General features: G+C 40.9%; 2 protein-coding genes across 8 annotated transcripts in view; one reads left to right on the top strand and one right to left on the bottom strand.

Moving 5' to 3' along the window:
* LOC105031116 (protein kinase C-binding protein NELL1) overlaps positions 1–21,420 on the bottom strand; it is a 781,285-nt gene that overhangs the window by 418,966 nt on the left and 340,899 nt on the right. The window lies entirely within an intron of this gene.
* Positions 16,789–20,871, top strand: LOC114840693. Of its 2 annotated transcripts, XM_029124720.2 has the most exons (8): positions 16,789–17,084; positions 17,329–17,921; positions 18,113–18,292; positions 18,668–18,808; positions 19,076–19,130; positions 19,302–19,455; positions 19,945–20,023; positions 20,488–20,871. In XM_029124720.2, exons 1-8 carry the CDS (start codon positions 16,883–16,885, stop codon positions 20,527–20,529), a joined length of 1,446 nt encoding a protein of 481 aa, XP_028980553.2. In that variant the 5' UTR covers positions 16,789–16,882; the 3' UTR covers positions 20,530–20,871. The 2 variants fall into 2 exon arrangements, with proteins under 2 accessions (XP_028980553.2, XP_028980554.2); XM_029124721.2 differs by lacking the exon at positions 19,945–20,023.

Genomic DNA, 21,420 nt, shown 5'->3' on the forward strand with positions numbered 1-21,420 from the left:
TTTCAATTCCTGATACAACCAAGGGCCCTGAAGTCAGCCACCCGCTTGGCTGTCATGCGGACCAGGTGTTGTTTGCTATTGGCATGGCTGGTCAGGGATTGTTTGCGTTGTCAATGCCTTTGTAAAAATACCCACATTTGTTTCAAATACAGCTATGCGTCATGTCACTGCTCAACTCTTGACAGGTCAACAACGCGTGAAAGGAGCTGCAAGGTAGTTTTGTGTGTGTGCCAGATTACGAAACAGTTGGAGGATGTCAAGTTAATAGTGCGATTATTATTTTACAATCTCTAATTTATTTGGGATGGCCCGATCGGGACAGTGACTTGCTAGTTTGATTAGTCCTGATTTTTTACTGGCCATTGGACCATCGTTATTTTTGAGCCCTGGTGTGTGTTTTGTGTGTATGCAGGGGTGTGTGTATGTGGAATGTTCTGTTGGGCTGCTCCCCTGTCCTGTTCAGTTAATCCACAGCCAGACTGTCACTGGACAGAATCTTAAGACACTCCTGGACCTCAACCAATAACAAATGTATTTTATGACTGTAAATTTAAATGCACATACGCACACACACACACACACACACATTGAACACACACAGAAATAGTATATAACATTGCTATCAAAATATTATTATATTAATTATAATACAAACCCTAACCAAACTTCAACCGAACTTTAATACTAAAGCTAACTACTAATCCTACAGTATACTTCACACATAATGCTTAATCCTAATTCTAAACTCAACCCCAATTGGACCTTTTCCCTAAAACACTTAAGACAAAACATTTACTTGTCAATGTACTTATCAAAATGGGGATAGGAAAAAACTTCTTATAAGTTGATTTATTGTGATATAACCACAGTTTAGGGGCACTTTGCCCCAGTTTATATTGTAAAACATGTTTACACATGCGTAACTACACGCACATTAAAGTTAATGTTCACTTTAAATTGAAAGGTGTATTGGCACGGTGGGCACTGTGATTTACAGTAACATGGCCATGCATTATTGTAACGCCAACATTTTTCTTGGTTTACGCACATTAAATTAAGCCTACACTAGTCAAAATGAAAGGTTATTGGCAGGTTTAATTGTCAACAGTAAAATATGGCATTAATATAAGACAGCAATTAATCATAAAGCATTCTGTTCTTTCTGGCCTTTATGGAGGATCTTACTGGGATAAGACGAGGCATCACAAATCAATGCCTAGTAAGCAGAACAATCTAGGATAATAGTAGGTATCGACACCGGAATTACACATCAGTTGTTCAACCAGACAGATTGGGGGTTGGATATTGCAGTTCAGACAGGGGAGTCAAACATTTTGCCCTCCACCTTATGTCATTTAGATGGAATGGTGAATAATAGTTTTACTCAATACATCAATCTTCCTCCAACTATGCAAATTCCATATTTTCCCCCAAAATGCCTCCCTTTTCTTCACTTCTGTAACTTTCTTTGATGGAGTCATTTGGTTTAATAAAGCTGTCTTTGCAGACTGTTATTACCTTTGCAATGCTGCTGCTGTGTGTGTGTGTGTGTATCATGTGTCTATGTAAGTGTCATTATGTCTGCCTGCGCATGTGCCCGTACGGGCCAAGCCAAGGGCAGTGGATGGCTATGTGGAAATGACGGATGTCCCCAATGGCTCTCTCATTACCCACCCAGTGGAACAAGATCATTATTCCATGAAATCGTTTGAGTAATTAACAGTTTGCAGAGAGCGCAAGTAGTGTACTACACAGGAAATATCTTGCCATTTGGGATAAGAATAAGATTTCCTTGGAAGGCTTGTGTGATCTTGTCTGGTGTTCAGCTTGTTCAGGATCAAAATAATATTTTCATTATGTCAGCATGGGATGTTGCTTTGGTTTCTGATCATATTCTGTAATTTCTAGAGTACATGATGCCCCAAAGAACCCCATGATAATCAAATTAAAATATAGCATGTAGAAATCAACACAAGAACATTTACACAGCTTCCTGCCGGTAATCAGGTTCACTACCACCCAAAATCTTTTTTTCCACTTCACTGGTCCCGCTCTAATTGATACCTTCAATTAAAGCCTTGTAAATAAAAAATAAAAAAGGTAAATATGCTGTCTGTCCACTTAAAAGAAGAAAGAAATTATGGATGCAAAAGGACACATGTACATTAAGACATTATAAGTCATGAAAAGGATCTGGCACACACATAAGGAAGCAATGTAAAAGGAAATAAAGGATTCAGTACAGGAACACAGTACCTAAACAAGTGGGAACCAGTGCTGAAGGAAGCAGTGGGACATGACACTGAAAGCAGCTCTTCTTAGCAGCATTCCATTCTCTGATCTTTAAATCAGCAGAGAATGGATAATCAGTTCTCGCAAAAGTATGAGTATCAGAGATACATTCCAAAAGGCACCCTAGTCCCCAAATAGGCCAAAATTGAGACTGTGTACAATGGCTTTTGTTAGCATCGGTCCAATTTTGATCCATGAAGAGAATCTTTAAACAAACAAGTCTGGGGAGAATCTTTCTTTATTTTCAAGAGTCAAAAATGTTGATCTTCCATAGATCTTACATGTTATACAATGATTACAAAGTTAACAGTCTTTTATGCCAGGACACATAGAAGGAGGTCAGTGGTCATAGACAACATATAGACAGACTTTTATAAGAAAGGTATATCCTACAAAATAACATGGTATGATATATTCCAACCTATCACCCAAGGGTCTATTCAGAGAGTCCTATGAGAGTCACATACACAGTTCCTAGCAGGTGGTATGGGCAGGATGTTTGGGACACACCAGTAATATGGCATCACATTTCCTATCTAGTGTCCTTCGTACAGAGATAGTTAGTACTCTCATACAGTGTGTCAAGCTCAATTCAATTACTTTTCATGCCCATTATCTCTCATTATCCCTAAAAAGGTCCTGGTCAATACAGTGGGGAGAACAAGTATTTGATACACTGTCGATTTTGCAGGTTTTCCCACTTACAAAGCATGTAGAAGTCTGTCATTTTATCATAGGTATTCTTCAACTGTGAGTGACGGAATCTAAAACAAAAATCCAGAAAATCACATTGTATGATTTTTAAGTAATTAATTTGCATTTTATTGCATGACATAAGTATTTGATACATCAGAAAAGCAGAACTTAATATTTGGTACAGAAACCTTTGTTTGCAATTACAGAGATCATACATTTCCTGTAGTTCTTGACCAGGTTTGCACACACTGCAGCAGGGATTTTGGCCCACTCCTCCATACAGACCTTCCCCAGATCCTTCAGGTTTCAGGGCTGTTATGGACTTTCAGCTCCCTCCAAAGATGTTTTATTGGGTTCAGGTCTGGAGACTGGCTAGGCCACTCCAGGACCTTGAGATGCTTCTTACGGAGCCACTCCTTAGTTTCCCTGCCCTGGCAAAAGAATGCTTCACGGTTTGGATGGTGTTCTTGGGGTTGTACTCAATCTTCTTCTTCCTCCAAAAAGTGGTGGCGAGTGGAGTTTAGACCAAAACGCTCTATTTTTGTCTCATTAGACCACATGACCTTCTCACATTCCTCCTCTGGATCATCCAGATGGTCATTGGCAAACTTCAGACGGGCCTGGACATGTGCTGGCTTGCATTATTTTAATGCCGGCGTAGTGTGTTACTAATGGTTTTCTTTGAGACTGTGGTCCCAGCTCTCTTCAGGTCATTGACCAGGTCCTGCCATGTACTTCTGGGCTGATCCCTCACCTTCCTCATGATCATTGATGCCCCACGAGGTGAGATCTTGCATGGAGCCCAAGACTGAGGGAGACTGACCGTCATCTTGAATTTCTTCCATTTTCTAATATTCTAATTGAGTGTGTGGACAGGTCTTTGATACAGGTAACACGTTCAAACAGGTGCAGTTAATACAGGTAATGAGTGGAGAAGAGGAGGGCTTCTTAAAGAAAAATGAACAGGTCTGTGAGAGCCGGAATTCGTACTGGTTGGTAGGTGATCAAATACTTATGTCATGCAATAAAATGCAAATTATTTATTTAAAAATCATAATGTGATTTTCTGGATTTTTTTTTTAGATTCCGTCTCTCACAGTTGAAGTGATAAAAATTACAGACTTCTACATGCTTTGTAAGTAGGAAAACCTGCAAAATCGGCAGTGTATCAAATACTTGTTCTCCCCACTGTATTAGCGCACAACATAGGTAACAGTACCATTTTGGACTCAGAGAGGTATTGTCCCTCCACCACTGTCAACAGCCCCTGTGGGAGAGAATGAGGGGGCCAAATATCTGCAGGAGATACAGAGGCATTTAGCATCCAGCCCACATCATTACTTAATGCCCACCCCTACTTTTCTTTCTCCCGCTCTCTTGCTTAAAGTCTGCTGCTCTCTTCCCCATTCATGCAACAAATAGATGCACATGAACACACACATACACACTAGAAATGCCTAAAGCATTCAAACAAATCACAGATCTACAGTACACATTACCTACTCAGAAAAATTTCTAGCACATATTTGTTAAATCCCCAATGTTGTACAATGTACAGGCTGCCTGATACCTTTAAACCAACAACAAGCAAATATGTTACACTTGTTTTATCTACTACCCTATGTTGTACAGGGCCTGCGGCTGCAGCAGTAGGCTTATCCAAAAGCTCATTGATTCATAGTGCAAACACAACCAATTACACTTAATGCCTGGAAGTGAGAGCCAAATTACCCAACTGTCTTCTCTCCTGTGTCCCACCAGAAGTAAACAACAACACTCTACTGAACATCATCGCAGCATGTGGAAGAGGGAATTAGCTATGTGGGCCCCTTGTCAACACTTCATCAGATGAAAACAGGCTAACTACATACTAATACTCAATAAAGCCTGTTGCAGATGAACAGTGCTGAAATGAAATGTATTGAAAAGGACTAGAAACAGACCAAAACAATTTAAAATGATTATTAGACTAAAACGATTGTCTGTGAATGGGTAATTGACCATAATCCAACTACTCACTAGTTGCCTTCACTTTACCTTTTGCATGTGCATGTCATTATCAAACGTGTTGTGAATAGGAGAATCCCCTATTCAATAGGAGTTTTTCTCAGTTTATTTTTTACAGGAATTTGATCCATGTGAGCAAACTGTTGGCAGATCAAATTTGTTTTGATTCCAGATCAGTGTGTCAGTTCTCTGAGGAAACAAATGAAATCCTTGCCCTATACCAGATGGACTGCAAGGGTTTGCTGTTGAGATTGTGTCCCTCAGCATTCTGGTCTCTTGATTAGCCAGGAGACTCCCGCTGAGACTGCATCTATCTAACCACACGTGGGCAGGAGCGTGGACTAGCTTCTTTTTTTTTATAGCTGCTATATACTTGCTATGTGTGTTTCAGCTTAATATGCATCACCATCGCCGCGCTTGCTCCTTTCTTGACTTTATGTCACCTCAAGTGCTTCTCCTACACAATGGTCGTAATGTCATCAGCTGATTATGTTTTATTATACTTAGCCCAACACTATTGTGTGTGTGTGTGTCGATTAAAATGCATATACAGAACATATTAAGGTTTACGACTTAATGTAGCTGTGACAACTGCGACCTCTGCTGGTTCACCTCCCCCTGCAGCGGGCGGGCTCCAGCGGTCAACGTCACCGGCCTTCTGATACCACCGTCTCATCATCCATTTCACCTGTGTCCTGTTTAGTGCACCTGTTCCTCATCATCGCTATTACCCCCGGTATATATGTTCCCTCTGCTCCCCCTGTCTTTGTGTGTGATTGTCTCAAACTGTTGAAAGAGCTGTGCTACGCTTCGTGAAGCATATACTGTATATTTCGTTTGGATACTATTAAATATCCTTCCACCACACCTTCTCTTGCTCCTCTAACCCCGAAGCCGTGACAGTAGCACCTAAAGATGAAACCTGCAGCTCCTGGAGTTCAGCATTAAAACAATATTTCCATAGATCTTTATACATTATCATACGGCACCACTCAGCAATGTTTTTTAACGATTATCGCTTTTGTTGCCTCATTCAAAGTTCAAATGACGTATGAACCATGATATCAAACACAATTTGGTTATATCTCAGTGTTTTGTGTGAGCCTGTGCATACAAACGTGTGTGTGTGTGTGTGTGTGGACATGTTTGTTTCACTATACTTGGCCTTTTCCATCAAACAAAACACAAGAGGTTATGGTTAGGCTAAGAGTTAGAGTTGAGGTTAGTTGTTAGGTTTAGGGTTAGGATTAAAGGTTACGTTTAGATTTAGAGATTAGGAAATAAGGAACATTTATATTTTGTTTATTGTAATCAATCGTTGGTCTTCACAATTTTAACATGTGTATGTATAGATCTAAACCTGAGTGGGGTAGATTGCTTCTGCGTTGTTTACAGGGCACAGATGACCCAAGGATCAAGGTTGGTCTTATTGTGTTTAGAAGAAAATAAACTATTCACATCCATGAAATGGTTCCTAATTATGCAAACTTCTCTCTTCCACATGAATAGTTAATATAGGACATATTGTGTCACTTTTGGATAACTGATTGACAGTATGTGGGAATTGCAGTTTGTGGGCGGGACTTCCGGTTTGGTAGGTGGGACTTCCTGTATGACGTATTCATGGGTGGGACTTCCGATGTGATGTATGTTCTGGGTTGTGTTCTGGGGTGGGAATTCCGGCGTGACGTGTGTTCCGGGTTGTAACTTCCTGTACGACATATGCATGTCCGGGGGATAAAATATGGTATGGGGGTGTGTGGTATGTAATTTATGGTAGCTTTGATGTTTAACACTAGGGCTTCAGAGTTCTGGGGATGTTAAATTCATCAGACATAAGATGTTACGATATGTAGTGTCATGTTTGCTGTTCAACAAAAGGGCACCAGGGTTCAATATTTTTATTGCTGCTTTCCAGGGGCAACTGGTCATTAGAGGCAGGTGGGGCACAGCCCCAAAGAACTGCAACAAAATTGTTATTTTTATTTCTCTAAGATTACTTTCTATAATTTATTATCTATGAATATAGCATCTTCCTAAATTGCATATCATTTGTGTTAGGATTTATTTCATGTTCATTGGTCCCTGCCTTGCTGCTTCAGACTGCGTTCTGCCGATTCGAGTTCACAGTAGCATGCCATAGGATAAGCGTGAATGTGGGGCTAACCCCTCTCTCACAATGCAATGTACATTGTATGTATGAAAATATTAATAGCAATGCTCAGAATTTTAGTGTGATCAATGTAGATCACACAAATTTGATGCCAAGTGGGGCTGACAGCCGGTAGCCCAACTACAGCGTAATTTCGTATTTCAGACCTGATTGGCTGTCTGTCTGTCTGTCTTGGCGCCAACATTAGTCAGCAAGAAGAGCGAGGAGGATAGATTGTCTAAACTAGCTTGTTAGCATCACAAACGCCAGATGACTTGAGAAAATGAATAAAGTGTATTTCATACTCGAGCACCGGTTTGAAACCCTAAACTTTGGAGGAGAAACTTGAAGTAAAGGGACTTGGTGCCCATCAGCCACGGGATATTGTCATCACTCAAACTGCTGGTAAAAGTAAACCTTCACTCGCAATACCATGGGACAGCCGCGACTCAACGCATTGGCCATGTTGTCCATCAAAAGCCAGCTGATTCAGCAGCTACATGACTTCATTCCCAAAGTCATCGAAAAGTTTGCCCAGAGGAAGAACAGCCGTGCCACCTTTCTCTTCAAGTGAGCCCTCAGCCTTGGTGAGTGAAAGCATATTTTATCCTGCCTTTGTGGTGGTGGTCTGTGCATTGGTCATACAGGTGCTGGTCATAAAATTAGACTATCATAAAAAATTTGATTTATTTCAGTAATTCCATTCAGAAAGTTAAACTTGTATATTATATTCATTCATTACACACAGACTGATATATTTCAAATGTTTATTTATTTTAATTGTCATGATTTTAACTGAAAACTAATGAAAATCCCAAATTAAGACCAATACAAAAAAAATATTTTTAGAAATGTTGGCCAACTGAAAAGTATGAACATGAAAAGTATGAGCATGTACAGCAAACCTTTTGCCTGAATTACTGCAGCAATGCGGCGTGGCATGGAATCGATCAGTCTGTGGCACTGTTCAGGTGTTATGAGAGCCCAGGTTGTTCTTATAGTGGGCTTCAGCTCTTCTACATTGTTGGGTCTGGCGTATCGCATCTTCCTCTTCACAATACCCCATAGATTTTCTATAGGTATAAGGTCAGGCGAGTTTGCTGGCCAATTAAGAACAGGGATACCATGGTCCTTAAACCAGGTACTGGTAGCTTTGGCACTGTGTGCAGGTGTCAAGTCCTGTTGGAAAATGAAATCTGCATCTCCATAAAGTTGGTCAGCAGCAGGAAGCATGAAGTGCTCTAAAACTTCCTGGTAGATGACTGCATTGACCTTGGACCTCAGAAAATACAGTGGACCAACACCAGCAGATGACATGGCACCCCAAACCATCACTGACTGTGGAAACTTTACACTGGACTTCAAGCAATGTGGATTCTGTGCCTCTCCTCTCTTCTTCCAGACTCTGGGACCTTGATTTCCAAAGGAAATGCAAAATTTACATAACTCAGAAGCAGTCCAGTCCTTTTTGTCTTTAGCCCAGGCGAGACGCTTCTGACGCTGTGTCTTGTTCAAGAGTGGCTTGACATAAGGAATGCGACAGCTGAAACCCATGTCTTGCATATGTCTGTGCGTGGTGGTTCTTGAAGCACTGACTCCAGCTGCAGTCCACTCTTTGTGAATCTCCCCCACATTTTGAATGGGTTTTGTTTCACAATCCTCTCCAGGGTGCGGTTATCCCTATTGCTTGTACACCTTTTTCTACCACATCTTTTCCTTTCCTTCGCCTCTCTATTAATGTGCTTGGACACAGAGCTCTGTGAACAGCCAGCCTCTTTAGCTATGACCTTTTGTGTTTTGCCCTTCTTGTGCAAGGTGTCAATGGTCGTCTTTTGGACAGCTGTCAAGTCAGCAGTGTTCCCCATGATTGTGTAGCTTACAGAACTAGACTGAGAGACCATTTAAAGGCCTTTGCAGGTGTTTTGGGTTAATTAGCTGATTAGAGTGTGGCACCAGGTGTCTTCAATATTGAACATTTTCACAATATTCAAATTTTCTGAGATACAGAATTTGGGGTTTTCATTAGTTGTCAGTTATAATCATCAAAATTAAAAGAAATAAACAATTGAAATATATCAGTCTGAGTGGAATGAATGTGTACATTATATAAGTTTCACTTTTTGAATGGAATTACTGAAATTTCAACTTTTTGATGATATTCTAATTATATGACCAGCTTGTGTCAATGAAATAATGGGATTTACAGAACCAATAGAAAATATAGACTATAGTCTTAGACTAACCAATTTTCCCACTCGCAGCCAGGCATCATGTAAGGTGACATACACTTGCAAACGGTCATAATACATTTCAACATCACTTATCCTTACATGAAATATTGTCCTTTCCTAATTATGCAAACTATTCTGTAAAATATGGATGTGAATAATCAGGCTAACCCAATGATGACATGTGAAGTAGGTTGTATAGTCGCTAGCAATCATGTACAGAAATATGACTAATTTAAACTTGTATGTTAATATAATTGTGTGAAACCATGGTATTGCATTTAAACCTAATATAAATGTATTAAGATTTATGATTGATAGGGAATTTCACGGCACAATATCTTAATAACTGCCTACCTTTTCCTCAAGGAGATTAGAAAGGGAAGAGCTAAGGGGGGCAGGGGATATTTATGAGGGGGGAAAACAAGAAAAATTACTGTGCAACATTATAAGGGACATGATTCAGTGATGAAATGCGCACTGAAATGAACCACGGGAACCAATACAATATTGTGTAATTATAAACAATGAATTGTAACACTTGTCACACACTTTTTGCCCTCCACTTCATAGCTCCCATTGTTCCCATGGTTCCGTTGCCTGAATTCAGTCAAAATGCATGCTTCACTTGCTCCGATGGGCACACGTTGTCAGCCGGTGGGATAGGCATTGCACAAGCTGTTCTTTTCGCTGTATAAAATAAATTCCAGGGTGGACCTCTTCTTAATTTTAGGCACATTCCCAACAGAATGTCTGTGCATGGCTTTGTGTGTGAGTAACGTTCATGTGTTGTGCCTAAAATTAGCTCTGTTGTTCAGATGCCCAGTGATTGCTACTATTATGTAAGCAAAGTATCCTTGTTGAATTGTTGGGAGTGAGTCAGTGATCATTAATCAGAGACTGAGACAATCTTTATCCCTTCATCTCTCTCCTTCTCTGTCTCTGTCTGTCCCTTCCCCTCTTTCCCTTGGGTAGTCGCAAAACAAGGATCATCATCTTCCCATTGATTCCCCTGAGGGCCACCTCTCAGCTTACATGCTAATAAGGATATATTCTGCTAACCTTGCAACCTGCTAACCTTACATTTCATATCGTCTTTTGATATTTTGATCATCACATTTGAATCGTCAGTGTACACACATTGCGCTTCCCTGTGAGAGTATTACATTTATGACTTGAGTGTTTACTGTTGATCTACTCCCGCAGGCTGCCTGTTTTGGCGGGTGCTGGAAACATATTCCACATGGTATGTGCCCTTGTGGCGTCGGTCCTGTTTGCCAAGATTTCTACAGCTAATAATAGTGCACAACTAATAGTGACCCATATCCAACACACTGGGAAGATGAATTAGGTTGTCTGGCAATAATTTGATGAATGTTTTTCATCTGCTTCGTACACTCCATGGCTCGCTGGGGTTACAAACTGTTATCATGGGTTTGCAGATGAGGTTGGTTGTGTTGCATTAGGCCATGTGGCATTTCGGTTGGATAGGCAGTTGGTTCTCTGTGAGTTTGAGGCTTGGGTCTCCAGCTGAGTTGAGATTGAAAATAACCAATCAGGGTCACTGTGTGTTTGTGTGTGTGTGTTTTTGTGGGTCTGTTTGTGTGGGTCTCTGCTACTGCAGTCAAATGTTTTTGGTAGAGTGGTCTGCAAGACTTTCCTCTAAGCAGCCAGTGGTTTTTGAGATAATATACATGATGTACAACCCTGTTTCCAAAAAAGTTGGGAGGCTATGTAAAATGTAAAGAAAAACAGAATGCAATGATGTGCAAATCATTCAAACCCTATATTCAATAGAAATACAGGTTTTGGAGCAACACATGCTGCCATCCAGGGTACATATTTTTCAGGGAAGGCCTTGCTTATTTAAGCCAGACAATGCAAAACCACATTCTGCACATATTACAACAGCATGGCTCCATAGTAAAATAGTCAGAGTGCTTAAGTGGCCTGCCTGCAATCGACACCTGTCACCAATTGAAAACATCTGGCACATTATGAAACAAAAAATACAACAAAGGAGACCCTGAACTGTTGAGCAGCTGAAATCCTATATCAAGCAAGAATGGGAAAACAATTCACTTTCAAAACTACAGCAACTGGTCTTCTCAGAACCCAAACAATTAAAGAATATTGGCAAAGGAATAAGTGATGCAACACAATGGTAAACATGCCCCTGTCCCAACTTTGTTGCTGGCATCAAATTCAAAATTTTCCAAAAACAATAACATTTCTCAGTTTCAACATTGGATAAGTTGTCTTTGTATTATCAATTAACTATAGGGATATATTATTTGCACATCGTTGCATTCTGTATTTAGGCTCAGAGGGGTGACCAGTCCTCTTCTGGCTGTGCCGGGTGAACATATTAAGATTGCAATTGTAATAATTTATAAATGCATGTGGGCTGAGTCTAGAGTCTATTTAAACTTAGTCCAGGCCGGAAGCATGACCAGCAATGGGTCTTTCAAGCCAGGTACTCCACAGGTGTGGGCCAGGACCTCATGTCCTCCTAAGTTCAAAACGTGAGGAAACTGGGAAAATTCAGAAAATGCATTCCTCATATCAACAAGGATTTATAGTGGAGAATGAGAACTCAGTGGAGAATCTGTCACACCCTGATGTGTTTCACCTGTTGTCTTCTCCCGCCCCTCACCAGGTGTTCCCGGTTCCCTATTAGCCCTGTGTATTTAAACCCTGTTCTCTGTTCGGCAGTTGCCAGATCGTCTTGTCTTGTACAGTCGTTTCCAGCATTCTATGTGTGCATCCTCCATTCTACCTGTCCTTCCATTCCCTGGATTACGACCCTTGCCTGTTTTTCGGATTACGAGCCTGCCTGCCCTCTCCTGTACCTTCAACCATCTGACTGCCCGACAACGAACACTGCCTGTCCCCCACTACGAGCCTGCCGGCCCTCCCCTGTACCGTCGACCATCGGATCTTCCAATAACGACCCCTGCCTGTCCACCACTACGAGCCTGCCCACTCCCTGTTTGTTCATTAAACACTTCGGACTGCCCTCCTCTGCCTCTGTGTCCGCATTTGGGTCCCCACTCGTTCATCGTCGTGTCAAAATCAGCCCTAACCCTAAAAGGTAGCAAGTGTAAAGAAGCTAGTACAGGAGTAGTAGTTGGGATTCTAGCAGCTGTGTGCAGTACTAATTGAAGATTATTTACAGTGGGGAGAAGTATTTGATACACTGCCGATTTTGCAGGTTTTCCAACTTACAAAGCATGTAGAGGTCTGTAATTTTTATCATAGGTACACTTCAACTGTGAGAGACGGAATCAAAAATCCCGAAAATCACATTGTATGATTTTTTAAAAATTAATTTGCATTTTATTACAAGACATAAGTATTTGATCACCTACCAACCAGTAAGAATTCCGGCTCTCACAGACCTGTTCGTTTTTCTTTAAGAAGCCCTCCTGTTCTCCACTCATTACTTGTTCTGTTTGACTGCATCTTTTTGAACTCGTTACCTGTATAAAAGACACCTGTCCACACACTCAATCAAACAGACTCCAACCTCTCCACAATGGCCAAGACCAGAGAGCTGTGTAAAGACATCAGGGATAAAATTGTAGCCCTGTACAAGGCTGGGATGGGCTACAGGACAATAGGCAAGCAGCTTGGTGAGAAGGCAACAACGGCAATTATTAGAAAATGGAAGAAGTTCTAGATGACGATCAATCTCCCTCGGTCTGGGTCTCCATGCAAGATCTCACCTCGCGGGTCATCAATGATCATGAGGAAGGTAAGGGATCCGCACAGAATTACACAGCAGGACCTGGTCAATGACCTGAAGAGAGCTGGGACCACACTGTTAAAAAAATCCGTAAATTTAGGGGTCCCTTTACCGTGAATTTGCTACGGATTCTCTCCGTTTTGCAAAATACGGAAAGTTTGCTGTTGCGCAAGGCAGTATGGGTAGAATTTTCTCCCTCAGCCAGAATTTTCCGACGCCATTACACTCAGTGCGGGCAGTGCCAGCCTGAAGTTCTGCGAGTCACATGGAAAGTTGGAAACAGGTTGGTTGTGTGTAATGAGAATAGGAATGGAGTACCACCTCTCAAACAATATATATTGAGTTAAACATGTTAAGCACGTTTTCTGTTCATTTACGTCTGCATGGCGGGCGTTCTGTTCTGGCACCCCTCGTCAGACAGTCGCCTTTCCCCAATGAAATGTAGGACAAATTATTAGTTGGTTAATTTTGTCTCGAAGGTTTCTAGGTTTTTAGCAGCATTCCAACCGGAGCTATATAGGGTAGTGTGGCTCGCAGCTGAGCACGGGACCTTTGCTGCTAGCTGCGTTAGCATTGGCATGTCGGCTGCGCTTCCTAAGTACCGGTACGTCAAAAGCCCATTTTTTGTTCCCCCTCATACATTAAATTGGTCTCGATAGGCAGTTGGTAGTCGTGTGTGTTTCATGTCGATATCTGAATGTGTGCGTTTCGCGTAATTTTAAAGCGTGAGTGGACGTTTGCTGCTAGCTGCGCTAGCATTAGCCCGCCGCCTGCGCTCCATAAGTACGTCAAAAGCCATTTTTTTGCTGCGTGTGTGTGTAAATTAGCCACGTGTGTGTATTGTTATAGCTCGCTGTGTTACGTTACCATACAACTGAAAATTGCAATAATTAAAAGGGGTGATGATTAAGTAGAATCAGATTTCCCCTGTGCATTATACGACTTTCCATTCCCTAAAGTGAAAACATTGCAGCCCAAAGAGTGGCCCATGCAGCCCAAAGCAGATTGCTTATTTGAAGGTATCTGAAAAGTGAATGTGCTTCACTGTGCTGATCTGAATTTGAAGAGTTCAGATGCAAAAGCCTCTAAGTGCAAATTCAATCTCTTAAACATGTTGACTTGTAACATTTGTGGCTTTAACGCCCGGTCTTCGACTAATTACTTGAAACACTGCCGAACACACAGAAATAATAATAATGTATTTTTTTTATGTGGCCATAGGGATTGCAGAAGCTTAACACATACAGTAGCCTTGCTGTGCATATGTCACGAGCACATGTAGACAGTAGGAGCACACAAACATGGAACCGCAATGTGTCTGTACAGTTAAAGTGCTCGTTTAATTTTTGCAGCAGTGAGTATGCTGATCTTAAAAAGTTAAAGTGTCATTTGAGTGGTCACATAGATGAGGGTTTGACTGTAACATGTCCCTTTGATGGATGTTCTAAGACATTCAATGTAAAGTCATCATTTTTAACGCATATTTCCAGATACCATAAAGGGTGGGATGTTACCAAGATAGCCCCAGTTCATATATGTGAACTAACAGAACGGTCTTTCCAAGGTGAAGGATCACATGTAGAACCTGTAGAACTTGAAGAACCTGAAAGTTTTAACATTGATGCAGAACAAAGTGATAATTTCTGCAGTGATCAAGTGAAAGACAACTTCACAGAGAGTCTTGCTCAGTTTTACTTGGGTTTACAGGCAAAATATTTGGTCCCAGCCTCCACAATAACAGATATAGCAAATGAAATGAGAACTATAAGTGATATTCAACAGGAATATACTGTGGATGCACTAGCCCGTGAACTGGGGCAGTATGGTGTTCCAAAGGAGACTGTAACATCTCTTGGGAATAGTGTATATGAGCAGAGCCCTATGCACAAGGCATTACATGAAAAGGGTCATTTAACTACGCAACACAAGAGGCTGAAATATTACAAGTCACACTATGACTATGTTGAACCTGTTGAAGTCTTTCTTGGACGCAATCGCAGTGGCCAGAAGAGGCACTATCATTACATCCCAATACTGGAAACCCTCAAAGTAATTCTGAAACAGCAAGGTTTAGATCAGCACAGTCCTAGTTCAAATTCTGAAGATGATGTACTCTGTGATGTCACTGATGGGTGGGCCATCAAATCCAATGCCATGTTTTCCTCAGACCCAGACAGTTTAAAGGTAATGCTCTTTCAGGATGCTTTTGAGGTGGCTAATCCACTCGGATCTGCCAAGACAAAGCATAAAGTGTTGGCTGTCTACTTCACACTTGGAAATTTTCATCCACACCAACGATCAACTGTTGATCAGATACAGTTGGCATTACTCTTTGTAGAGAAAGATTGCAAATACTTTGGAATGGATAAGATTTTCAATAAGCTAGTGTCAGACTTGTGTGAGCTGGAGGAAAGGGGCATATCTTTCAATGGAAAGATATATAAAGGCACTGTTGCGTGCATAATGGGAGATAATCTGGGCTCCCACATGATTGGTGGCTTTACAGAAAATTTCAGCACAGCTCAATATTTCTGCAGATACTGTTTGGCAACAAAAAGTGAATTTCAGTCGAACCCTCTCACAGTTTTCACTCATAGAAATCCAGCTGATCATAATGAGACTGTGCGGTTTCTGGAAAGTAACGATGAAGTACACACTCATCACGGTGTGAAATGTGACAGTGTTTTCAACAAACTGTCCAACTTTCATGTTTGTCAGCCAGGCTTACCAGCTTGTTTAGCTCATGATCTGTTTGAGGGGGTAGTAGATTATGATTTGGCATTGTTTTTGCAGTTCTTAATCAGAACACAAAAGTGGTTCAGTTATGAGGTTCTTAATGAAAGAATCAAATCATTTCCTGGTGAAAGCAGCGACAAGCTAAACACTATTCCCACTACAGGAGCAAGGCTTGGAGGGCAGGCAGCCCAAAATAGGTGGCTTTTGAGATTTTTGCCTGTTTTGGTGCATGACGCAATTGAAGATGCTGATAATGAAGTATGGGGACTGGTACTACTTCTTAGGGAGCTTGTTGAATTTGTCTGTGCACCTCGGCTCTCAGAGTCGCAGATTGCTTTCATGAAGGGACTGATTGAACTGTATGTGGAATTGAGGCAAGAGTTATTTCCAAGAGTTCAACTTAGACCGAAACACCACTATCTGCTTCACTATGCACACCTGACTTTACAATTTGGCCCACTCATATATACTTGGACAATGCGCTTTGAATCAAAACATTCTTATTTTAAAAGGTGCATTAGGGCAAGTAAGAACTTCATAAATGTAACCAAGTCTCTGGCTGAACGGCACCAGTTGCTTCAGGCTTATCAGTCTTGTGGTACCTTGTTTAGTCCCCAGGTTCATGTCTCAGACTCAACACGGTTCTATCCAGAGCTCTATGACCAGAACATAAAGACAGTGGTTGAAGAATTTGATTTGAACTCAAGTAACTCAGTTGTCACAGAGAGAGTGCAGGTTAAAGGCACTACATATGCAAATGGAATGCTAGTCTTACTGAGCTATGCCAAAGGCCAACTGCAGTTAGGACAAATAGCAAGCATTTTTGTAAAAAATGAAAGTACTGTCCTACTTTTGCTTCGGGGGAAAACTGCCAGCTGGGTACCTGAGCTTGGACTCTGAAATTGATGAAAATGCTTCTGACCTGTTCAGTTGCCATGATTTGAACAAAATTGATGATTATCATCCACTTTATTCTTACCAGAGAGGTACTCGGTGGCTCATTCCTCTTAAACACACACCAACATGGAACTTGTGAAAAACTATGTCAAGAAAGCAATGCCATCGCTCAGTAGCGATCAGATGGATACACTAATGGCTAAACTGGAGGAATTAGGAGTTCTCTCTGTAGATGACCTGAGCCTTGTGGACCCGGAGGACATTAAAGACACTCTGCCATTCATTCAGTGCAAAAGATTCGTCAGAGCTGTCAAAGCATTGGAAGCAGGTGAGTTTTTTCCCCTCTTTTTTAATGCAAGTTTTCTGAGACTAAAAAGGTTTATTCAAAAAATGCAAAAAAAAGTTTGCCATCAGCTGTACATGGCAATAACTACCCTATAATTGGTTTTCGTAATTAGGTCCATTTGTATTCCTGGTGGACCCAAACTGGACATTGAGGACCAATGTATTAATTGATTCGTAACAATCGTGATGTGTTTAATTTATGGAGATGTGTGTCATGTCATCCATAGATTCACAAGCTCCACCGCAGTTTACCAGGCCTGGCCCCTCATCAACACCTGAGCCACAGAGGTTACAGCTGCCCTCAACACCACCTGAGACAGCCGACTCCCCATCCCAAGACACATATTCTGTTCCATGGCACAAATTTGCCTCAAAAGTCATGGATGACTTGCGTGAAAAGAAGTACATGACTTGCGGGAAAGACAGACGAGAGATGGTTCGGATCGTCGCTGAAGATTACCTCCACAAACACCCAGGAAGACCTGGTAGACAAAAGCTGAGGGAACTCGCCAGTATGATTGTAGGACAATATCCTGCCTCCTTCAAGCTGACAGAGCCATTTGGAAACGAACCTTTTGCAAAAGATGGTTCTGAAACTGTCTTTCGTCAGCTGGAACACAGAATTGAAAATATGAAGAGGCCACAAAGCTCACTGAGGAGGCGAGCAGGGGGTGAAAATTCAACAAAGAAAAGGCCCAGGAATTCAGATCTGTATGGATGTGTGGCGTGGGATCCAATCATTGAGGGGACTGTGTGTAGAGAAGACCTGCTGTCTAAACGAGATGACTTGAAACGTGCCTTTCAAACCCGGGATCTTCAGGTGGGTCTGCAATCATCCATTATTTTCTTGTGTTGTAAGGACACGTGAAATTGTAGGACACATTGTGAAATTGTAGATCGTGGGACATCACTACGCCCATAGTCTATGGAAATTGATACCCTGTTTTATTATTTTAATTGGTTAGTTTGACTAACTGTTCGACTGTTTGACTAACTGCCTCATATCTTTAGGAGTCATCTGTTCGAAAATTGATGACTGAAACATATCCCATTCAGCGTGAAATCCTCAACGATGCTGATACCCCTATTGGCGTTGTAAAGGACGAGTGGCCGTTCCTGTTTGAAGTTCCTCACCTGTTTGATCATGCATCTAAACTTCTTGGCTTCTCTGTACAAAACAAGCTGGCACAGGTGTGTTGTTACTGTTATTATTATGATTGTGCTGTGCTGCTCCATATGGAGAGAATTTTGTCTTTATTAATCAATAAAAAAAAGATTTGCAACCAAAAAGAGTTGAGACTAAAAAAGATAAACTGGCAACCAATCAAATAGAATAAATTTGATGAACAATCAAATAAAATAGATTTGAGACCAAAAATCAGGAAGTGGCAACCAAAAAAGCAGAACATTTGAGATCAAAACAGAACAGGTTGCAAATGAAAATGAAATAATTAAAATTTTGTTTTTTTCAAAATTCTCTCCATAGCTGCATTTTTTGGAGGCCAAACGAAAATGAGTGTTCGTCTTATGTACCTGTACAAAATTAACACCTTGAACCTTGAACAGGAACTTTCCAAAAAAGAAAAGGGGATCAATGACTTCCTTGACTCCAAAGGGATGAAGATGGGCGAAGGTCCAATACAGCTCATCTGTGGCATTGCAAAATACTTCAAGGAAGACTCTTATAAACTCTTCGACAAAAAAGAGGTAGATGTTTTAAATTTTAAACTGTGTGCAAGATACTTATTTGCATCCAGTGGTGAACCAAGTAACCAATCATAGTATGAAGTATAGATTCCCCTAATTGTGCTGCTGATATTCTCTATAAACTCTCTCTCTATAAACTATTTACATTAATGTCTGTGCTTAATGGCTACCTCTGTCTGATGAAGACACTAGCAGATAGTCAATTTAACAGCAGGTTTGTGTGCACTGGAAACATTAATTAATTTGTCATGTCTGTCACCAAAACAGATCTCTGCAGATCCTGAAGTCGAACTCCCAGTGACCCCATGCATCCTAGTCAGAGGTTTGTAGTTAAATATTTTTTGTATCTCAGCGAGCTGTTTTATAAGCTGTTGTTTTGTCGTATTTATTAAAGAAATGTTTTGCATGCCTTAAAATATAGGATTTTTTTTTGTACATGGTGCTCAGAATTGTTTTTTTTTTTCTTTATCTTTTTTTTTTATATGTGTTTAAGGTGACCAGCAATTCAAGATTGCTCTTGATGGGTTACTTGTCAATGACCACATCACCTCTCCCATTGTGGCCTTGAGCTACGTCTTCTCCATGTTTTATGTCTGCAACATCCAATACCCACCGGAGATGGCTTTTACTCTCGAATTCATGCAGAGGTAAGCACTCATTGTTTGGAAATACTTTGAATGTCACAGTTGCTCCACTCCATGTTTGAGTAACCCCCAGGACAGTCCGTGTTGAAATGTGCTGTTACACCTTTTGATAGGACGATGTCAACTGTGTTTTTTATCCCCTTCTGTGTTCTGTGCATTTATAATATCCCTGCACACATGTTGAGGATGCATGCTGTCATGTGTTGATGATAAGCAGACTTCTCGCCCTTGCAAACATTTCTGTATATGCGCAGTGTGAATGCATGTGTCTTGAAAAGACAAAGGAATAGATAAGCTTAGCCACTGGCACCAGCACCACAACAACATTGGGTACTAGACAGATGGTCAACTAGAATGATAGAGAGGTTCACACACAGGGGCATATTGAAGAAAACAAATGTATGATTTTATTGAACTGCTCCACTCCTGTCAAGCCACACTACATGTGCAAACTTTGTCTGCATCTCACAATTATTATTATTTTTTTCTCAGAGTTTTCTTTGGGATCAATCCTGAGCGAGGCTCCAAGGCAGAGAAGAAGGGGAAGAAACGGCACTTCATTCCTCCACAGGTGTGCAAGCTGGTTTCTCAGCTGAAGGAATTTGAATGCAAGCAGAAGGAATCTGAGTGGGCCATTTGAGCTGTTCTCAAAGCTCAGAAAATACCTTTTTGGACTGAATGTACACACACACACACACACACACACACACACACACACATACACACACAGGCAAATCCAGTATTATGTGAGTTCAGATGTTTTAACTAAATGCCCACAACACACATGCTGCAGTTTCAAATCCCCCATGTTAAGGGAGAGGGAAAGTGGGCGATATTTGTCATTCCAAGTAGAGCTTTGCCTGTCAATGTGGAGTTGGAGGTGTAAGTTTTAAGTTTTATTTTTTTTGCAGAAATCTCTTTATGGCATGTTGCACAGAGTCATCCTTCTAATGCCATGGTTGTTATTGCTGCACTGATGTTTTATAGAAAAATTGTATAATGTAATACTTCTAATGTTCTATTTGGTTTTTGTAGAAAGGTCAGACACTGGTTGCAGAGCTCTGCCTGTCGGTGTGATATGTGGAGTTGGAGGTGTAGGTTTCTGCATCCTCCTGGAGGGGGCTCCTCATTTTGCACTGACAGGTGAGACAGCAACAGCAATGCTGGCAGTTTTATTGTCTTATTTTGTCAATGTCTTTAACAAATACAATTGTTATTAATGCCTGTCAGCCTGTGGGTGCTAAAAAGTTGCTAGATTTGGCAGCTCCCTGTTAAAGGACATGGCTGTAGTTCTTTGAGAGAACAGCTGGTTTATGTATGTAAAATTGCTCTGAATGTGAAGGTGATGTTCTGAATGTTTTAATGGTTGTAATGTAAATATTGCAATTCATTCACCACAAAAAGTGCAATCACTTTAAAGCACTGGCAGCTGTTAAAGGAAATAAATAATTATTGTGATTCTACATTTGTGCTTTATTGATGATAAATGGTATAGAGAACTGTACGGAATTTACCTTTTTGGGATGACTGAAGTGTCCGTAAATGGTACGGATTGAGTACTTTAATAATACGAAATATTCCATTTTAGGTTTGATGGAAGTGTCCGTAATTGGTAAAGGAAAAAGTCAGGTAAATCTACGTAAATATCTGTTATAGGGTTTACGGAATTGTCCGTACAATAACGCAAACATTTACGGAAAATACAGAATTTTCCATTTTAGGTTTGACGGAAGTGTCCGTCAATGGTACAGAAAAACTCAGGTAAATCTACGGAAATATCCGTTTTAAGGTTTACGGAAGTGCCCGTACAATAACGCTTTTTCCGTTTTTTAACTGAACTTTTTTTAACAGTGCACAGTCTCAAAAAAACCATTAGTAACACACAACACCGTCATGGATTAAAATCCTGCAGCGCATGCAAGGTCCCCCTGCTCAAGCCAGTTCATGTCCAGGCCTGTCTGAAGTTTG

This window comes from Esox lucius, chromosome 2 (genome assembly GCF_011004845.1).
Source record: "Esox lucius isolate fEsoLuc1 chromosome 2, fEsoLuc1.pri, whole genome shotgun sequence".
Taxonomy (NCBI): domain Eukaryota; kingdom Metazoa; phylum Chordata; class Actinopteri; order Esociformes; family Esocidae; genus Esox; species Esox lucius.

What these genes read in the sequence shown, in the direction of transcription:
- LOC114840693 (XM_029124720.2), top strand. Translation starts at nt 16,883, where the DNA reads ATGGAACTTGTGAAAAACTATGTCAAGAAAGCAATGCCATCGCTCAGT. An exon ending in TGTCAAAGCATTGGAAGCAG is followed by an intron (nt 17,085 to 17,328) that starts GTGAGTTTTTTC and finishes TGTCATCCATAG; the next exon opens with ATTCACAAGCTCCACCGCAG. An exon ending in CCCATGCATCCTAGTCAGAG is followed by an intron (nt 19,131 to 19,301) that starts GTTTGTAGTTAA and finishes TATGTGTTTAAG; the next exon opens with GTGACCAGCAATTCAAGATT.